Raw genomic sequence first — 16974 nt, 5'->3', positions numbered from 1 at the left:
ACCCTTCGCTTATTAATGGAAACTCACTGTTTCCAGACTTTCACTCTTACAGTACTGTAGTAAATGAAGTAGAAGACTATGAACACATTACATTATATAATCACATGCTGTGCTGTGGGGCAGATTCCCAGAAGTGGGACTGATACTTTCAAAGTGCTTATTTTTAATTTTTCTTGAAAGGGGTACAATTTTAATAGACAACAGAACGGTTTCCAAAAAAAAAAAGAAATTGAGTAATGTTAGCACATTTGTTGTTTGCTATTTTGATGGTTAGATTCCTCATTATCACCTTAATTTGCATTTTCCTGCAGGGGGGCAGTGTCTGGTGCCTTTTCATGTTTTTTTTTTTTGCGGTTTGAATTTGCTCTTCCGAAATTTGTCTATTCACAGCCTTTGCTCATTTTATATTGTTTTTGTCTTTTTTCCTAATTAGTTTTTAAGACTTCTTTGCATATTAGCCCTTTATCATGTGTGGCAAGTATATCTTCCTAATGTTTTATTATCTGTTGGCTTTTATCCTACAGTTCTAATTTCTTTAGTGATCAAGTATATATTTACTAGTCTGAGTTTCTTGTTTTCCTTAAGTCTCCACCTCTAGATAACCCTGTTGGTCTCCTATATTGTTATTTTAGGTCTGTTTTATTGTTTAAGATCCTATACCATTTGTTAGCTGAATCTTTACTGAATCTATTTACACATGGGGAATCTATTTCTGGTCTATTCTGTCGCGCTCATCTGTCTTTCCTTCAACAAATCACATTGTTTCATTACAGTGTCTTGCACACTATTCCGAAAAGCGAGTTCCTCCTCAACCTCGTTTACAGGTTTCCCCACTATTCTCATAATTATATGACTTTAAGATGATGTAATCAACCCCCAACCTAGTTGATTCTATGGAAATACAATGTATTTGCAAATTAATTTTGTTTTTTTTTTGTTTTGGTTTTTTTTTTGTTGTGCAAATTAATTTTGAAATCGAATTATTATTGTTTTCTGCCTAAGATGATGTGTTCTTCCATAGGCTCAGTATCGCTTTGATCCTTCAAATAGACTATTTTATAGTTGTTTTTTTTTTTGTTTTTTGTTTTTTTTTAAGAAAACAGGAAGTCCCTTTTTACCTGCGGCGCGTCAACGGTTCCGGTTTACGGTCGCGCGCCAGCCCCTCCCCCGTCCCTCGGTTCCGGGTTACTATGGGAATCGAGACTTAACGTCACTAAGGGCTTCCGCGCCGGACCAAGGAGTCGACCATGAAGCGAAGGTCGGAGAGGCAGCCTTGCCCCATCTACGCATGCGCTCTCCTCTCCACTCCTCCCCGGCCGTAAATCTCGTTCTGCCGGGTACCGCCGCGACCTCTCGCTTAATCCCAGAGAAACTGCTCCCCGGGGGAGGAGTAGAAAAAGAACCGGACAAGCGACAGCCAATCCCATGACACTACGACGCAACCGAGAATTGACCCAATCAACTTCAACCAATGAGAAAGACCCTGCCCCCTACGTCACAGAGCTTGCCCCGCCCCATTCCCCTCCTTTCTGGACTCCGAGCTCAGTTCGCGCAGTAACAAATGAAGTGCGCGCTGCGACACCTCCCAGCTCGCCAGGCTCGGCCGCCATTTCTTCCCCCCGGCCTAACGGTCCGGCCAATCCCAGCGTGCATCGAGAGGGGCTAAGGCTCCGCCAATCGGAGGCCGCCGATTCCGACCCCTTGCCTGGGCTCGGCCCAATCCAGGACTCGGACCCGTCGCCCCCGGACCGCCCCCGCGGCGCCCTCTCTCCTCCCTCTTTGTGCGTCTCGCGCCGCCGCCGCCGCCGCCGCCGCCGCCCGCCGCGTGAGAGGACGGGCTCCGCGCGCTCCGCGGCAGCGCAGTCGGGTCCCCTCCCCCCGGAAGGTTCGCGAAGAAGCCGCCGCCGCCACCACCGCCTAAAAGGAGCCGCCGGTGCCGGTCCCCGGGGGCGCCATGGCGACCGGAGCGAACGCCACGCCGCTGGGTAAGCTGGGCCCCCCCGGCCTCCCCCCCGTTTCCGGGCCCAAAGGGGGCTTCGAGCCGGGGCCACCGCCTGCTCCCGGGCCTGGGGCGGGGCTGCTGGTGCCCGGGCAGCCGCCGCCCCCGCCCGTGGGCTCGGTGGGAGCCCTGACCGCGGCCTTCCCCTTCGCGGCGCTGCCGCCGCCGCCACCGCCGCCGCCCCCGCCTCCCCAGCAGCCGCCGCCGCCGCCGCCCTCCCCGGGCTCCTCGTACCCGCCGCCGCAGCCTCCCCCTCCGCCGCCGCTCTACCAGCGCGTGTCGCCGCCGCAGCCGCCGCCACCCCATCAGGACCAGCAGCCGGGCCCGGCCGGCGGCGGAGGAGGTGAGTCGGGCCGAGAGAGCGCGAGAGGCGTCGCGCGGACGGGCCCGGCCGCCTGAGGGGCGCGCGGCGGCGGCGACGGCGGCTGCACGCGGCAGGGGCGCGCGCGCGCACGGGGAGGCCCCGGGCGGAGGCGCCAAGGGGCGCGCGGCCCGGTTCTCGGGCCCCGAGTGCGCACGCGCACTGGAAGGGGTGGGGGGGTGGAGCGCGGAGGGTGTTGTGCGCAGGCGCAGTATGGCTGCCGGGCTTTGTGGCCCGATAATAAATGGAAATGGGGTGGGGGGGCTCTGTGTTGCTCTCTACAGCTTGGTACAGGAGAGGGGTGTCGAGCGGGTTGAATTGGTGGACGGGTTGAGGGATGTGCGTGTCGGGAGGGCGTGAAAGGGTCAATTGATGACGTGGAGCACCTTTCTGATTCTAGAGAAGTCCAAAAGGTAGGAAAGCGAGAGTAATTTATCTCTCTGTGCGAAGTTTTTACTGCAGTGAAAGGAAGAGCTCGAAAAATCCTCAGTGGTGTGGTTGGAGCCGGTGCACTTTTGGAGGAAGGAATATTTTCCTAATCTCCATTCGTTTCTCTTAGAGAAGTCTGATATGTCTCCCCTTAGTTGTTGGGGCTTTCCAAGTAGAACTGATTTGTGTGTACCAGATGTGTAGAAAGTTTACGCTTCTGTTTTGGAGGAGGAGTATTTGGCTGCTGTTGGATAGCTTGTATTTTGTTGAACTTTTGATACCTCATTTAGGAGTTCTGATGTTAAGTGTCTAAATTAGCCAGGAAAACTGAATGCTTATCTTGACTAAACTTCTGAAGAAAAAAGTGAGCTTTTTGAAGAATTGGGCTTTTTCACTTAGTAAATTGTAAGTTTGGTTGTGTTCTGGTCCCTTTAGAAAGGTGGCTGGTGGGGTTTGGAGGTGGGAAGAACCAACAGTTTTCTCAGCATACTTTACCACATCTGATTATTCGGTATATTTTGTCTCCCCTGGGGTTTTTAAAACATTTGTGGTTGATGTTGCATATCTGAAACTGTAGGGATTAAGATTTGTTAGCTTGTTTACATACTTCACGTTTTTTTGACATATGTTATAAATATGAAATATGTTTTTGGACCCAGAGCCAGGTATCTTTGTGGCGGCTGTGTGTCTCTGATTTCTTGGGTATGTCTTCCATTTTTTGCCATTTACGTTTTAGGTCAAGTTCTCAGTTTCCCAGTCTGCCGAGGTTGTGTGTAGTATTATAAGTATCGTGAACTGCCTGTTGGTAGTTAGTTTGTTGGTTTATATTTGTATTTGATGGGTTTTCTCTGCCTTTAGACTTCCCAAGTAAGAAGCGGAAGAGGAGCCGCTGGAACCAAGATACAATGGAACAGAAGACAGTGATTCCAGGAATGCCTACAGTCATCCCCCCTGGACTTACTCGGGAACAAGAAAGAGCTTATATAGGTAAATACACGTTCTGCACCCAAATATGTTTTCAGATTGTTATGACTTATTCTGAGCAGCGTTTTATGTGTCCTAAATTTGAGACTTTAAAGTCTTGTTCTTTTGAGATGAGGTATGGTCAGGTGTACTTTTATGACTTCGACATAATCCATCAGTTTTTGCTCTGTAAGTCCTGCATTTGAAGCTCCTGGTTTCGGTCTGTTCGTAACAGCAGTGTTCTCCATGAGTGCCAGGAAGGTAGAGGGACCCATTTAGGAGTGAGGGTAGTCCCCAGTCCAGTACCCCACCCTACACTTTTCAGCTGCTGTTCATTGCCCGTTGGTGAGGTGAGTGTCTTCTGCCTCTCTGGACACGGCCCCAAGTGGAGAACACTGCAGGTATTATAAACTAAGTACCTTTTTCACAGCATGGCCTTTCACCATTTCATATTCTTCCCTCCCCTTCAAATGTGGTCTTTTACTTTTTATAGGTACTTTCTGAAAAACTCAGTTTAATCAAAGAGTGGTCCTGAAAGTGTTGGCAGTATACATCCCTTTTTACGATTTTGTTGAATTTAACCTTTCCTTCAGCATCTTTTCTGGTTTGGTCTTTGGAGAGCTGCCTTAAAACGAAGGCTCTTTTACTATTTATTATCAAAGAATTCTGCTGGGAAAGGGGTACTACTTGGATATGGCATGAGGTGATAGGGTAAAAAAGATCTTAACTGTTGGGAAATTTCAAGACAATAATTACAGTAATTGTCCACAATGTAAATGAAGTTAACCTCAAAATTACCTTTTTTTAAATACAAGGTTTTTAATGCGAGTTTCACCTTTATTCATGTATCTCCAGCTGTCTCCAAAAAGTTCACTTGATAAGCATTTCCTACTAACCAAATAAACATCCCCTTTGGAGTAAATTAGGGCAAAGGCCGCCTAGGCCTGGGAGGCTGTAGCCTTTACAGATAAAAAGCTTCAAGGCTGGCATGTGTTATTCTTGAGGATCATAATCTCTTACATTTTTTAATTGCTGAGAGTTTTGAGGTGTTGGAATTGTTTGTTTTTACAGTACTAATATTTCTTCTTTCCCCACTGTTCCAATTTACTCCTATCCACCTCCTTGTCTCATTAGATTGGCCTGGGTCTTTACAACCTTTTGGAAATGTCCCTAGTGGAATGGCATCCTAAGAACACAAGCAGACTTAGAAAATGGGGGAAAAAAACTTACTCTCTACATCTCCAATTATCTTCCTGTGCAGGGAGTTAATGCACTGAGCCCTACAGGCTGTTTAGAGCTATAATCAAAAGTGGATAGAGCCAAAACAGAGGCAAGTATAGATCTCAGCTGTTTCTCACATCAGACCCCACACACCCTTATAGTTAGGAGTGCTGCCTGCCCCTGTGAAGGTGACTTTCACCTTGACTTCTTTAGCTTAATACTTGACTGTAAAGTCAGAAATTTTCTGGCGTAGAAGAGCTTAGGGATCCACGTATCTTAATTCATCTTCTGTTTGTCATGGTACACACTGCTTTGTACAATGACCCCAATATCTTCTCTTGATATGAATGTGGATTTTTAGTTCTTTGGAGTTGGAATGGATATGTGGTATAGCCTATGGGATGTATTTAAAATTAAAAGGATATCTTGGGTTAGACATGCATTAATCCTGTTGTGGAGCCAACTCAACTTCAACACAACCCAATAAGACTTGTCCTTATTAGGGATGCTTGCTCACAACTCTCAGACGCTGCAAAGGTAAGAAACAGAAACAGGTGGCTCTTCAGCACGCTGAAGACCGTGATCTGGCTCTACAGTTCCCATTATCTTGAGAAATCACCCGGGTAACATTTCCCTGAAATCATTGAACTTTTGTGAAACCCTCCTCTCTTTTTCACATACAGCCTCATTTTGTCAAGCTTGGTCTGAGGGCCACACACATCTCCTTGATCCACATTTTCTATTTCTACACCCCTACTTTGACTCCCCTCATGAGGAGCAAGTCTGAGCACAGACTTTAACATCTCATGGTTACTGGTTTATTAAGGTATATGGATTGTCACATAAGATTTGAATAAAAGCAACAGATATTGGGAGATCCTTCTTAGTATGGATCTGGTTGTACAGAAAAAGTATGTATAATAAACTTTATGAGGTGTTGAATTGTTGTTAAATGTCATGTGTTTAAGAAATTTTGAACCTGGTATCAGTGAAAATGATCTATGTTCAACTGGTATTTTTCCTTGTCCCATGTTAATTGGGTTTCATTTTGGGCTATGCTTAACATTTAATGAAGAAAAATAAACTCTCAAGAGTCTTGCCCTCAAAGTAATTTGGTTGGGAACAGGGTATTGGTGATAACATATATGGTTTGTGCAGGTGCCAATTGTATAGCAAGCCTTGGGGGGGGGGGAAGGGAGAGGTGAAAGACCTAATAATTGCTTTGATGTTAGCCTTAGTGAACAGTCTATACCGCTAACCCCTCTTCCAACAAACTGTTTGCTTCCTTAAGTGATAACCATTTTGAAGTGAAAAATACCTATAGATGTAAATGGACTCCTGCCGATAGGTGGTTGGGGGTTTTTGCCTCAATGTGTTCACTGATCAGTCGTCCCTTTCAAAGTCTCCGAGTTCTTCATGCTTGTTATTGAGATTTGAGATGTTTTTTGGTAACATTGTCTTTTTTCCATCCTTTTTTTTTCTTTCCTAACCTGGTTTCTTCCAGTGCAACTGCAGATAGAAGACCTGACTCGTAAACTGCGCACAGGAGACCTGGGCATCCCCCCTAACCCTGAGGACAGGTTGGGAAACAGTTTTAACCAGCTGACAGTAACGCTTTTTACCTTTTTCTCAATACGTTTTACTGGTGGCAACATACTGTGTCATTTCAATGAAATCGTAGTAAGACGACTGATAAATACTCTGACCATTCTGGGGCATAGGGTTTAATTAGCAATCTATATGGTCAGTCGTCAGTTAGAAAATTGGAATGGAACTTAATTACTAGCAAAATAAAAAGTTACAGGAAAATGGACACCTGGTTTTCAATTGGTAAGCATGTAGATTTTAACCTGATTTACCCACCCGTAGGGACAGTGAAGTGGCCCGTTAACCACCCTTTTCAGTAACTGCTTTGGTTGAAAGCTGAGGGTGTAGAGCTTTTCTCACAGGTACACGGTGCAGGGATTCAGAATATTTTTGAGCATCACTGAATTTGAGCAGACCAGAAACTCAATCTGGTTAGCTCATTGCTCCAGTCTTCCTGCTCATGGTTTTGAGATGGTTTTAAAACAGATGAGATTTCTAACCAGCTTCCTTCACTGCCAGTGAATTTTCCGCCTTGGCCATTGCCTTGGGGGTATTGGGAGGGGCCAGAATATTCTCACCTGTTTTGGGAAGGCTAGTAACCAACTCTAAATTACCTTTATTTTTTAAAGAGTGTGGTCTTCAAACAGCTGTGGTCACGTCCTTTCCGTTTATAATTTCTCTCACCTTTGAAAAGTAAAAAGTGAGAGAAATGAACTTTTTAATCAGGAATTTTATTGGCTGGTTGAACTTGAACAGCTAAAATCCAGTCCATTTAATAGGAGGGCAATATGCCTCCCTCGCATAGAATTGCTCGTAGTGCATGCAGCATTGTTGAAAACACTTCACTTTAAAAAGTAGTGTTTTGGGCTTTCATTACCCAATTAATGGCTCGTTAAATCAGGAAGATGATATAATGGTTTTAGAAGCCACTCACATCTTTCTGCTATCTTTTGCCAGGGAACAAATTTCTCCAAATGGGTTTTTTAATTTTAATGAATTTATCATTTTTTTATCCTGTAGTTTTTGTTTGGAGGGGTTGTGTTGTGTTGTGTTTTATTTTATTTATTTATTTTTTAAAGATTTGCATTATAGGTTGTAGACCACAACTGTTTAGTACTTTTTTGGCCTTTTTCCCTTTAATAATATGTCTAACAGGTTACCAGGCAATTCCTCAAAAGGTTGAATTTTTAACAAACCTTTGCATCCTGGAAAAATGGGATTAGTTGATTTATATGATGCCTATTCGGAGTGAAGAAGTTGGGCCAGTCTAACCTCTAGAATAGTAGCTTTTGCCTTTCACATCCACAATTTGGGAAGAGGTTAAATGGTTGTGAGGCTTTTAAATGACCAATTTGGTACTGGTAAACCTTGTTTTGTTGATCAGTCAGAAATGCTAATTCTAGACAGCTACGGGTGGGAGTTAGAAATGTCAAGCACGTTAGAAGTAAAACCAGAGCAGTTTTTTTTTCCTCCCTTGTATTCAGTTTGAAAGAGGGCCTAATGCCTGATTGGTCTTGCTTTTGAGCCCAGGTTGGAGGGAACTGCATGAGTTTCTTACCTTATTAAGGTTATTTCCTAAGAAGGTGTATTCTCAATATTAAGCCACTATGTTATTTTGATGTTAAGTTGCACAGTAAAAAATGTTTTTAAAATCTCTGTAGAGTTAAATGTATAAAATGATAGTCTAATGAGCTGGGGTATGTTGCTTTTGTTCACTATTACTGGATTGTGTTAACAGTTTATATATAAATGTTAGAAACGGAGGTGTCATTTAGCCGTCATTAGCCATGAACAAAGCTGACCTTTTATTCCATCGTGTGTGTAACGTGGTATGACATGGTTCCCTTTAGGCTGAAGACAGTGGGAGCAGCCGAGTTCAGTCCTTGCTCTCCAACTAGGCAAGGTTCTCTCAACTAAACCAAGGGTATAGGAGTCTTGACTACTTTCAGGATGTTTTTTTAATAACCTGATCCACATGGTCTCTTCCCTTCTTGCAGCTGCTACTAAATTTTCATTCAGAATATCAAGCTATGGTCCTTTTTGTAATCTCAACTCAGAATTCTAGGAGTGTAACTTCTCTCTTTTTTTTTTTTTTTTTTTTTTAATTACCGCAAATCCAGCTGTGGTAAACTGACCATTTTATCATTACTATTTTTTACTTGTAGCAACAGCATTTTACTCCTTAAAAAAAATGAGAGAGAGAAAATCTGCTTTCTGGACTTGTAAACTCTGGTGGAGAATCCTAGGTTTTCCCCTTGCCGTTTGCAGGTCCAGACCCTAGACAAGTACTTGACCAAATCTGCATTTGCAGCCTCTAGCAGAAGCTGCTTTAGCACGTTAACGTTTTTCTCTACCCAGACTCCCCAACCTCGAACAGCCAGAAAACAGGTTGACTCCTGGGCCTTGGACACAGCCAGCCAGGCCATTGAAGGAAAAGCAGAGACGAAGCCTTGAACCATCTCTCTCCATTGTGGGGCCAAGTAGCTGCAGCAGCCTTGAGTCCCAGTTGCATTGGGTTAAAGAGCTTATACTTACTATGTGGCAGGGGTCCAGACACTCTTCCTGATAGGGCACGAGCTCTGCAAGAGTTCACATTTTACCTAAACTTGGGGTTTCCGTGGTTTATAAAGTTGTAATACTGTACGGTTTTTTAAAATGAAAAATCCGTATCTGGCAAGAAGAATCCAGAGGATGATACTGTCCTTGCCATTTACAACCCAAAGATTTTCCCCCAGAAGGACAGACTTTTTTTCTTCTCAACACTTAGAAGCAAAACCTTTTTTTTTTCTCCCTTTCTCACACACACCCCAGTCCCCCTAATGCTAAGCCAGCTTTCATCTCCCTATTCCACACGATCTTGAATAGCACACGTTACGGTCGGTTCCTCCGAAGAGTGTTGTGTTAGGGTCTGAGAGGCAGAGGGGCTGGGAAGACTAATTTTAGCCCATGTGGGATGAGAAAAGTAAAGGCAAAGCAGTAACGGTGATCTGTTTCCCACAGGTCCCCTTCCCCTGAGCCCATCTACAATAGCGAGGGGAAGCGGCTTAACACCCGCGAGTTCCGCACCCGCAAAAAGCTTGAAGAGGAGCGGCACAACCTCATCACGGAAATGGTTGCCCTCAACCCTGATTTTAAGCCACCTGCAGATTACAAGTAAGCAGAGGGACTGGGTTGTCCAGGCCATGGACGTGTGCAGATCACATGTGATCTGGGAGAATTATTTTGGTACTAATGTCACCCCTCTTATCCTCAGATCATGTATAATTAATACGTGGTACCTAGGTTCATTCTAGAAGAGCTGTGGGTTATTTGTGTCCTCTCTCAGAAACATGCAGAGTCTAGGAGTCTTTTCTTTTTTAGACCTCCAGCAACACGGGTGAGCGATAAAGTCATGATTCCACAAGATGAGTATCCTGAAATCAACTTTGTGGGGCTGCTGATTGGGCCCAGGTGAGTAACTGCTCCCCACTTGGGATAATTTCTAAGAACCTATGAGACGTATCTGCCTTAGGCCCAGTTGGGTGCTGGTGGCATTGATGGTTTACCTTCCTGGTCTTTGGTGGGAGTTCATGCCTTTCTGTGAGAAAATCTCTTCAACCGCATTTTACTGCAGAGAATCAGATCTTGAGGATTGGTGTGGCTGACCTTAACTTAGAGATCATGGAGCTCTTGGTGGAAAAATCCCAACTCTGTGCACTCAGGTTTCCAGCCAGCGTGCTCAGCCCACTCTGTCCCCTGTGGCCTGTGAACTTGCCTGTCTAGTACAACTCTGTGTTTTCTGCCTCTGACAGAGGGAACACCTTGAAGAACATAGAGAAAGAGTGTAATGCCAAGATCATGATCCGAGGGAAAGGGTCTGTCAAAGAAGGGAAAGTTGGCCGCAAAGATGGCCAGATGCTGCCTGGAGAAGATGAGCCGCTTCATGCCCTGGTTACTGCTAACACCATGGAGAATGTGAAGAAAGCTGTGGAACAGGTAAGGCAGCCAGAAAGGCAGCCTCTTGCCAGAAAATCTAGTGGTGGCTCCAGCGCTTTATGTAACTGTAATTGCCCATTGCATCTCCACCAGATAAGAAACATTCTGAAGCAGGGTATTGAGACCCCTGAGGACCAGAATGATCTACGGAAGATGCAGCTTCGGGAGTTGGCTCGTTTAAATGGGACCCTTCGGGAAGATGATAACAGGTGTGTGATCAGTTTAGAGGGGAAAGTATGTACAAATCTGAAGAACCTATGGAAGTAGGGAATTTGGTTATAACTCTTGAGATGACCTTGCCTCCTCCCTCTCCACCCCACACAGGATCTTGAGACCCTGGCAGAGCTCAGAGACACGCAGCATTACCAATACCACAGTGTGTACCAAGTGTGGAGGGGCTGGCCACATTGCATCTGATTGCAAATTCCAAAGGTGAGGGGCTGGGGTTGTGTTTTCTTTGTAACTCATAGTATTTGAGATATTTCTTGAGCACCTGGTTGGTTGCTGTTAAGCTTTGGACCTGAGAGAGCCTTCATTTCTGTGAATGTGGTCTATAATGGTGTGATGTTAAAACTCAGGAAGATGAGAAGCAGTTTATGTAGAACACCTGACCTGTATTTTGCAACTCCTTTTGAGTTCAGAAAAATTAGAAATTTCCATTCTAGATATAAATATTTTTACTATAGCTTAGTATTAACTGGCTTTTGCTGCTTAGGATTGGTTTCAAAAGACTAAGCCATCTGGATTTTTGACCAGTTTTGAACCAGCACTTGATAGCAACATTTTTCTGCTTTTTTTTCCTTCCCCCAAACTGGGAATGTAGGATTTGATGAAAGTTTGTTCTTTGGAAGAGCCTGTGCTTCCTGGCCCATGTGGCTGGCTGGTTGCTCAGAGTCTTCTCTGTTGTGGCAGAAATCCACATGGCATCCCAGATGCAGAGCTGGGCACAGAACTGAGGACTTGAGACTATTTCGAGGAATGGGTAGAAAGGATGATGGAATTCCTCAAAATTCTGTCAGTTCCTTAGGATAAAACTTTTTCTTGGGATGCCTGGGTGGCTCAGCAGTTTAGCGTCTGCCTTCGGCCCAGGACATGATCCTGGAGTCCTGGGATCGGGTCCCATATTGGGCTCCCTGCATGGAGCGTGCTTCTCCCTCTGCCTGTGTCCCTCCTTCTTTCTCTGTGTGTCTTTCATGAATAAATATATAGAATCTTTTAAAAGAAAAAAAAACTTTTTCTTAATGAGAGGTGGTTTTTTTTTTCCCTTCTCTTTCTCTCCCTCCCCCTCCCTCTCTCCCATTCTCCCCCCCCCCCCCCCATCCCACCTTCAGGCCTGGTGACCCCCAGTCAGCTCAGGATAAAGCACGGATGGATAAAGAGTATCTGTCCCTTATGGCTGAACTGGGCGAAGCACCGGTGCCAGCATCTGTGGGTTCCACATCTGGGCCCGCCACCACGCCCCTGGCCAGTGCACCTCGGCCTGCTGCTCCTGCCAACAACCCACCTCCACCGGTGAGTTTCAGTTGCTTATTCTTGTGGTCTGGCTCCCCATCCTCTTCCTCAGAGATAGGGGGCTCTGGCCAGGTGGTTTGGGAAGAGTGCATTGACAGACATGGCTGGCAACATTGTTCTTCCGGATACCAGGATGTTTGGGGATCTTTCCCTTTGGGAAGATTCTGTTCTTATGTGTGTTTTGGTCTTGGCATAGCCGAAAGAACAGTGTTGCCACCAGGGGGCGTGGGCAAGGGACATTGACGGGAAATGCTCTCACGTAGTCTCTCATGTCCACTACCCAGAGCCGCCCACCGTGGATGAATTCTGGCCCTTCAGAGAGTCGGCCCTACCATGGCATGCATGGAGGTGGTCCTGGTGGGCCTGGAGGTGGCCCCCACAGCTTCCCACACCCATTACCCAGCCTGACAGGTGGGCATGGTGGACATCCCATGCAGCACAACCCTAACGGACCCCCACCCCCTTGGATGCAGCCACCACCACCACCGATGAACCAGGGCCCACACCCACCTGGGCATCATGGCCCTCCTCCAATGGGTAAGTAAGTGTCAGACCAGAAACCTTGGGGCTTTGGGATAAGCAAGGGTGACATCAGGTTCCTGCGAACCAGAGGCAGCTCCCAAAGTGGCTGGGTATTTCACCAGGTCTCGTGCCATGGCTAGCGCTCTAGAAGGAGCAAGACTTCATCCTGGTTCAGGAAGTGGTTACTGTGTGGGGTAGAAACAGGCTTGCTTCTTTTTAAAGGCAAGGTTCCAGAATAAGGGTAGTGGTTACAAGCTGTGTGACCAAATAAACTATCGGTGGGGGCATCTTCCTCTGCCAGTTCAAATGTCCTGCTAAGTCCCTGCTCTTTCCTTCCATCAAGATCAGTACCTGGGAAGTACGCCTGTGGGCTCTGGGGTCTATCGCCTGCATCAAGGAAAAGGTAATGCAGCCTGTCATCTGCTCACTCTCGGGTATGCCCTGGGTCTGGGAGTGGGGTCTCTGTCCCAGGTCCATCTCCTCCTTTGAGGCCTCACCCTTGCCTCCACCCACCTGCAGGTATGATGCCACCGCCGCCTATGGGCATGATGCCACCGCCGCCGCCGCCTCCCAGTGGGCAGCCCCCGCCCCCTCCCTCTGGTCCTCTTCCCCCATGGCAGCAGCAGCAGCAGCAGCCTCCGCCACCCCCTCCGCCCAGCAGCAGTATGGCTTCCAGTACCCCCTTGCCATGGCAGCAAAGTGAGTGGAATATTTTGGGCTTGTGGGGGTGGGTGGGATGAAGAGGTGGGGCTGAGAGGAGCAAGAGAACCTCACAGCTCACAGAAGCAGGCAGACACCCAGGGAGGAGACTCTGCTCTCTGTTGGGGGTGTAAGTGGAAAGGGCCTCATGGCCCCTGGGGGTCTTGAGGAAGAGAGCTGATGTTTGGTGTGGTTGTGTCTGGGGACTGGTTTTGGGGGACCTGGAGGGAACATGCCATTGTGGGTAGGGTGCCAGAAATCCAGGCTCGCACAGGCTGGGCACTTTGAGCTGCCGGCTGGCCTGCGCCTGTGTGGAAGGCCAGGTGGGGAGGGTGCTTGCATGCTGTGGAGAGGGGATGTGACTGGGGCCTGAGAGACTGCAGGGATGGGACCGGGCTGCGGGCAGAGTAGCTGTGGCCTTGAGGTTGAATGTGCCGTTCGGTGGTGGCGGCGGATGGGCGGAGGGATGTCAGAGCCGGTTCTTGTGTCTGGTACCTTCCCCTCAGCCCTTCTAGGGGCATTGGTGACAAAGGGCTTATTCTGTTAAGCCCAGAGACCTCGAGGCTGACCCCAGGGTAGTCCTGCCCACCCCTCCACTCCCCATCACCAGGACAGCCCCGCCCGCCCGCCCCCCACCACCGTACCGCATGCCAAGCAAGGAGCAGGCGCCCCTCGCCCCCCCATCCCAAGGCAGCAGCCGCAGAGAGCCGCGGTGTGCCCCCGCGCGTGTGACCTTGGGCTTCTTTACCACCCCAGATACGACGACTACCACCACGAGCGCTGGCACAGGGTCCATCCCGCCATGGCAACAGCAGCAGGCGGCTGCCGCAGCTTCTCCAGGAGCCCCTCAGATGCAAGGCAACCCCACTATGGTGCCCCTGCCCCCCGGGGTCCAGCCGCCTCTGCCGCCCGGGGCCCCTCCCCCTCCGCCGCCTCCGCCGCCTGGTTCCGCCGGCATGATGTATGCCCCGCCCCCTCCTCCTCCGCCTCCCATGGACCCTTCTAACTTTGTCACCATGATGGGCATGGGGGTGGCGGGCATGCCGCCCTTCGGGATGCCTCCAGCTCCCCCACCGCCTCCACCACAGAACTAGACTCGGTTTTTTAAGAAAATATATATTATATAGAGAGAGCATTGGTCTCGTTTAAACACACGCCGAACCTCACCATATGGAGCCAGACATTGGGATGCACGCATGTGATTTGTGTGCACGCATGTGTGTGTGTGCACGCACCGGGCTGGGCCAAGCGACTGAGGACTCGCTTGGGAATGGGCAGGTGGTAGTAGGGGCGCCAGCTTGGGCTCTCCTGGCGCCCCGTAGCATCGAGTGTCTTCTTTGTCTTCTTTCTCTCCTCACCCAACTCCCTTTGCCTCTCCCCAAACCGGGCCGCCAGGATCCCTCCCCGCGGCGGCGATGGCCCGAGCCATGAGAGTGAGGACTTTCCGCGCCCATTGGTGACCCTTCCAGGCAGACAGCCTCAGCAGCGCCCCTGGTGGACAGGATGGTTCGGCAAAGCAGCCTGAGTTATTTTTGTGGACGGAATCGGAACACGCTGGCTCCATATCGTGAAATTTTTATTAATTTTTTCTTTTTCTTTGTTATTTCCTTATCTCTTCCTTTCTTCAGACTCCGTCCAAGGAGATGCTCTTCCCCGATCTTCTGCTGCAATTAGATTCCTTTCCTTTTTCTCCATTCCTTGTTCTTCTTTTCCCAAGGAAAGGAGGGAGCAAATGGTTTTAGGTGCAAGCTTTGGCCATTAATGTCAGGCTATGTGGGAGGGGGATTCCTAAGATTTTCAAGGTTGCCATGAACACCCCAGAGGATTTTTTTTTTTTTTTGGTAGTGTGACATTTTGTCTTTGCCACCTGTAGAGTAGTGGGTTAATTTCCAGGTCCAGGGCCACCACCCATCCTGACACTCCTGCTAGCAATAGGTGGGCCCACCTGAGCCACCTTGGCCTTGTCTGCTACCCTGGTGAGTCCTTTCCATGCTCCCTGAGCACCTGAGCTGCCTCAGATTCCATTTGTTCCTCTCCTTCCTGGAAGGTTTCTTTTTAAATTTTATTTTAATCCCAAACATCTCAATGTTTTGCAGTGTCTAGGGGTTTGAGCCCCTTGTTTTTCGTTCTACTTCTTCTTTTCTCTCCTTTTCTCTCATGGAGTGATTATGTTGACAATAATGTATAATGCGCGTTCTCTTCACTGGTTTATCTGCAGAAATTTCTCTGGGCTTTTTTTTTTCGGTGTATGATTCAACACTGCGTTAAAGGGGGATGTTCCATTGAATAAAAGAGCAGTGTGGTTTTCTGGGTCTGTTTCTTCATTTTCTTTTCTCATCAAATCCCCTGTACCCCTAGCAGCTCCAAAGTTACCTCACTTGCCTGCATTCAGCACCTGGCCCCAGTCATCCTGTTCTCTCTGGGGAACCCCTGGGACATTCATTAAGGAGCCTCCTGTCTGCGTCCCTTTGTGTGGCAGCTAACTGTGTGGGTGGTCCCATGTCTCCCCCTTGTTTACTGGTTATAGTGGAGAACCAGGTTCTTCACCACTCCCACCCCTGCCTCCATCACCCCTTGATCCTTGGTCCCCATTGTTTTGAAGGCCTTTCCCTGGGGCTTGGACCTCCACATTTGCTGAGCTCCAGTTGTGCTCTGCCTGGAAACTGCCACCTGTCTAAGGCTCTGGGCCTAGGGAGGCATCGGCACTAAAGGTCAAGCCAACTAATCCTGCCTGTGAGGCACAGAGCAGCTAAAATTAAAACCGCCAAGTGGCTTTTTCTTTCTCTGTTGGTGACTTGCAGCCTGCCAGCACTGCAGGCTTGGGGGGGGGGGGGGGGGGGGCAAAAAAGTGCCCTGTCTTGTGCTTTGTAAGCGCTTCTTTGCTAAGGGTCTCAGGCCATTTTGTTCTATCACATCTGGGGCAGTGGAGAGGGCCTTTTGTGGCACCAGGAATTTCCATGTCAGGGCTCCACAAAGTATGAGGTCCTTACCCAGCTGTTGCTGTCCTGCTCCGTCCCTGGGGGGAGCTGCATCAAGCCTGCTCTTTCCTGACCGCCTTTGCTTCTTTTGGGGAGGTTGAAGGGGACAGCAAGCGCCTGCCACCCCGAGCACCTGGCAGGGGGGGACAACTCGAGCCTGGGCTGCTTTCCACTGTCAGGTTGGGTCTGACCACCACTTTCTCTGGAGCAGACCCCAGTTGTGTGGGCCCTGCCGGGTTGCCAATACATTTCTGCTACAGGCAGGTGGGTTAATGGAGCTTCAGAAGCAAGGCAAGTTCAGTGGGTTTTCCTAACCAAGCCCCAAACTTCAGTTGACTAAAAAGAATGATCTTTTTCTCTTTGTCCTTAACTGACAGAATGGGAGCAGGGCCCAGGGCCTAGCAACCCTCTTTGACCTTGGCTTCACCTCATTGCTTCCCCCACAAGCTTGGTTTCCCTGGTGGGCTCATTGGGCGGTTAATTAGCTCTTTGAAGCTCTGGAAGAGGCAAAGTGGCGCTATGTGGGTTTTAGAAATAAAATCAATAAATGACTTAACCACAGCCCAGCTATCTCCTGCCTCTCTCCCCTGGGGCCAGCTCCATTCCTATGCAAGCTCTCTCCCTGCTCCCTGCCATCAGCTTTTGTTAAGGTTTTGGAGGGTAACAAAGTGGCTAACTAAGGCAACCTTCTCAGGCCTTTCTCTAAGGAGCTTCAGACCCTGAAATGG

The 16974-nt window shown here is 48.3% G+C and overlaps 1 protein-coding gene across 12 annotated transcripts; it reads left to right on the top strand.

Moving 5' to 3' along the window:
- The first annotated feature begins 1510 nt into the window (after positions 1–1510).
- Positions 1511–15576, top strand: SF1 (splicing factor 1). Of its 12 annotated transcripts, none has more exons than XM_072789760.1 (14): positions 1513–2342; positions 3648–3776; positions 6478–6553; positions 9561–9713; positions 9921–10010; positions 10352–10535; positions 10629–10744; positions 10860–10967; positions 11867–12047; positions 12311–12584; positions 12913–12972; positions 13089–13268; positions 14025–14229; positions 14664–15576. In XM_072789760.1, the coding sequence occupies exons 1-14, from the start codon at positions 1955–1957 to the stop codon at positions 14791–14793; spliced, it is 2274 nt and encodes a 757-aa protein (XP_072645861.1). In that variant the 5' UTR covers positions 1513–1954; the 3' UTR covers positions 14794–15576. The 12 variants fall into 12 exon arrangements, with proteins under 12 accessions (XP_072645860.1, XP_072645861.1, XP_072645865.1 ...); XM_072789768.1 differs by having other exon boundaries at positions 1532–1985; positions 12311–12588; XM_072789763.1 differs by having other exon boundaries at positions 1535–1985.
- The last annotated feature ends 1398 nt before the right edge of the window (positions 15577–16974 follow it).

Source organism: Canis lupus, chromosome 21 (assembly GCF_048164855.1).
Source record: "Canis lupus baileyi chromosome 21, mCanLup2.hap1, whole genome shotgun sequence".
Taxonomy (NCBI): Eukaryota; Metazoa; Chordata; class Mammalia; order Carnivora; family Canidae; genus Canis; species Canis lupus.
The sequence above is the reverse complement of the archived record's forward strand: the minus strand, read 5'-3'. Positions and strand labels throughout refer to the sequence as shown.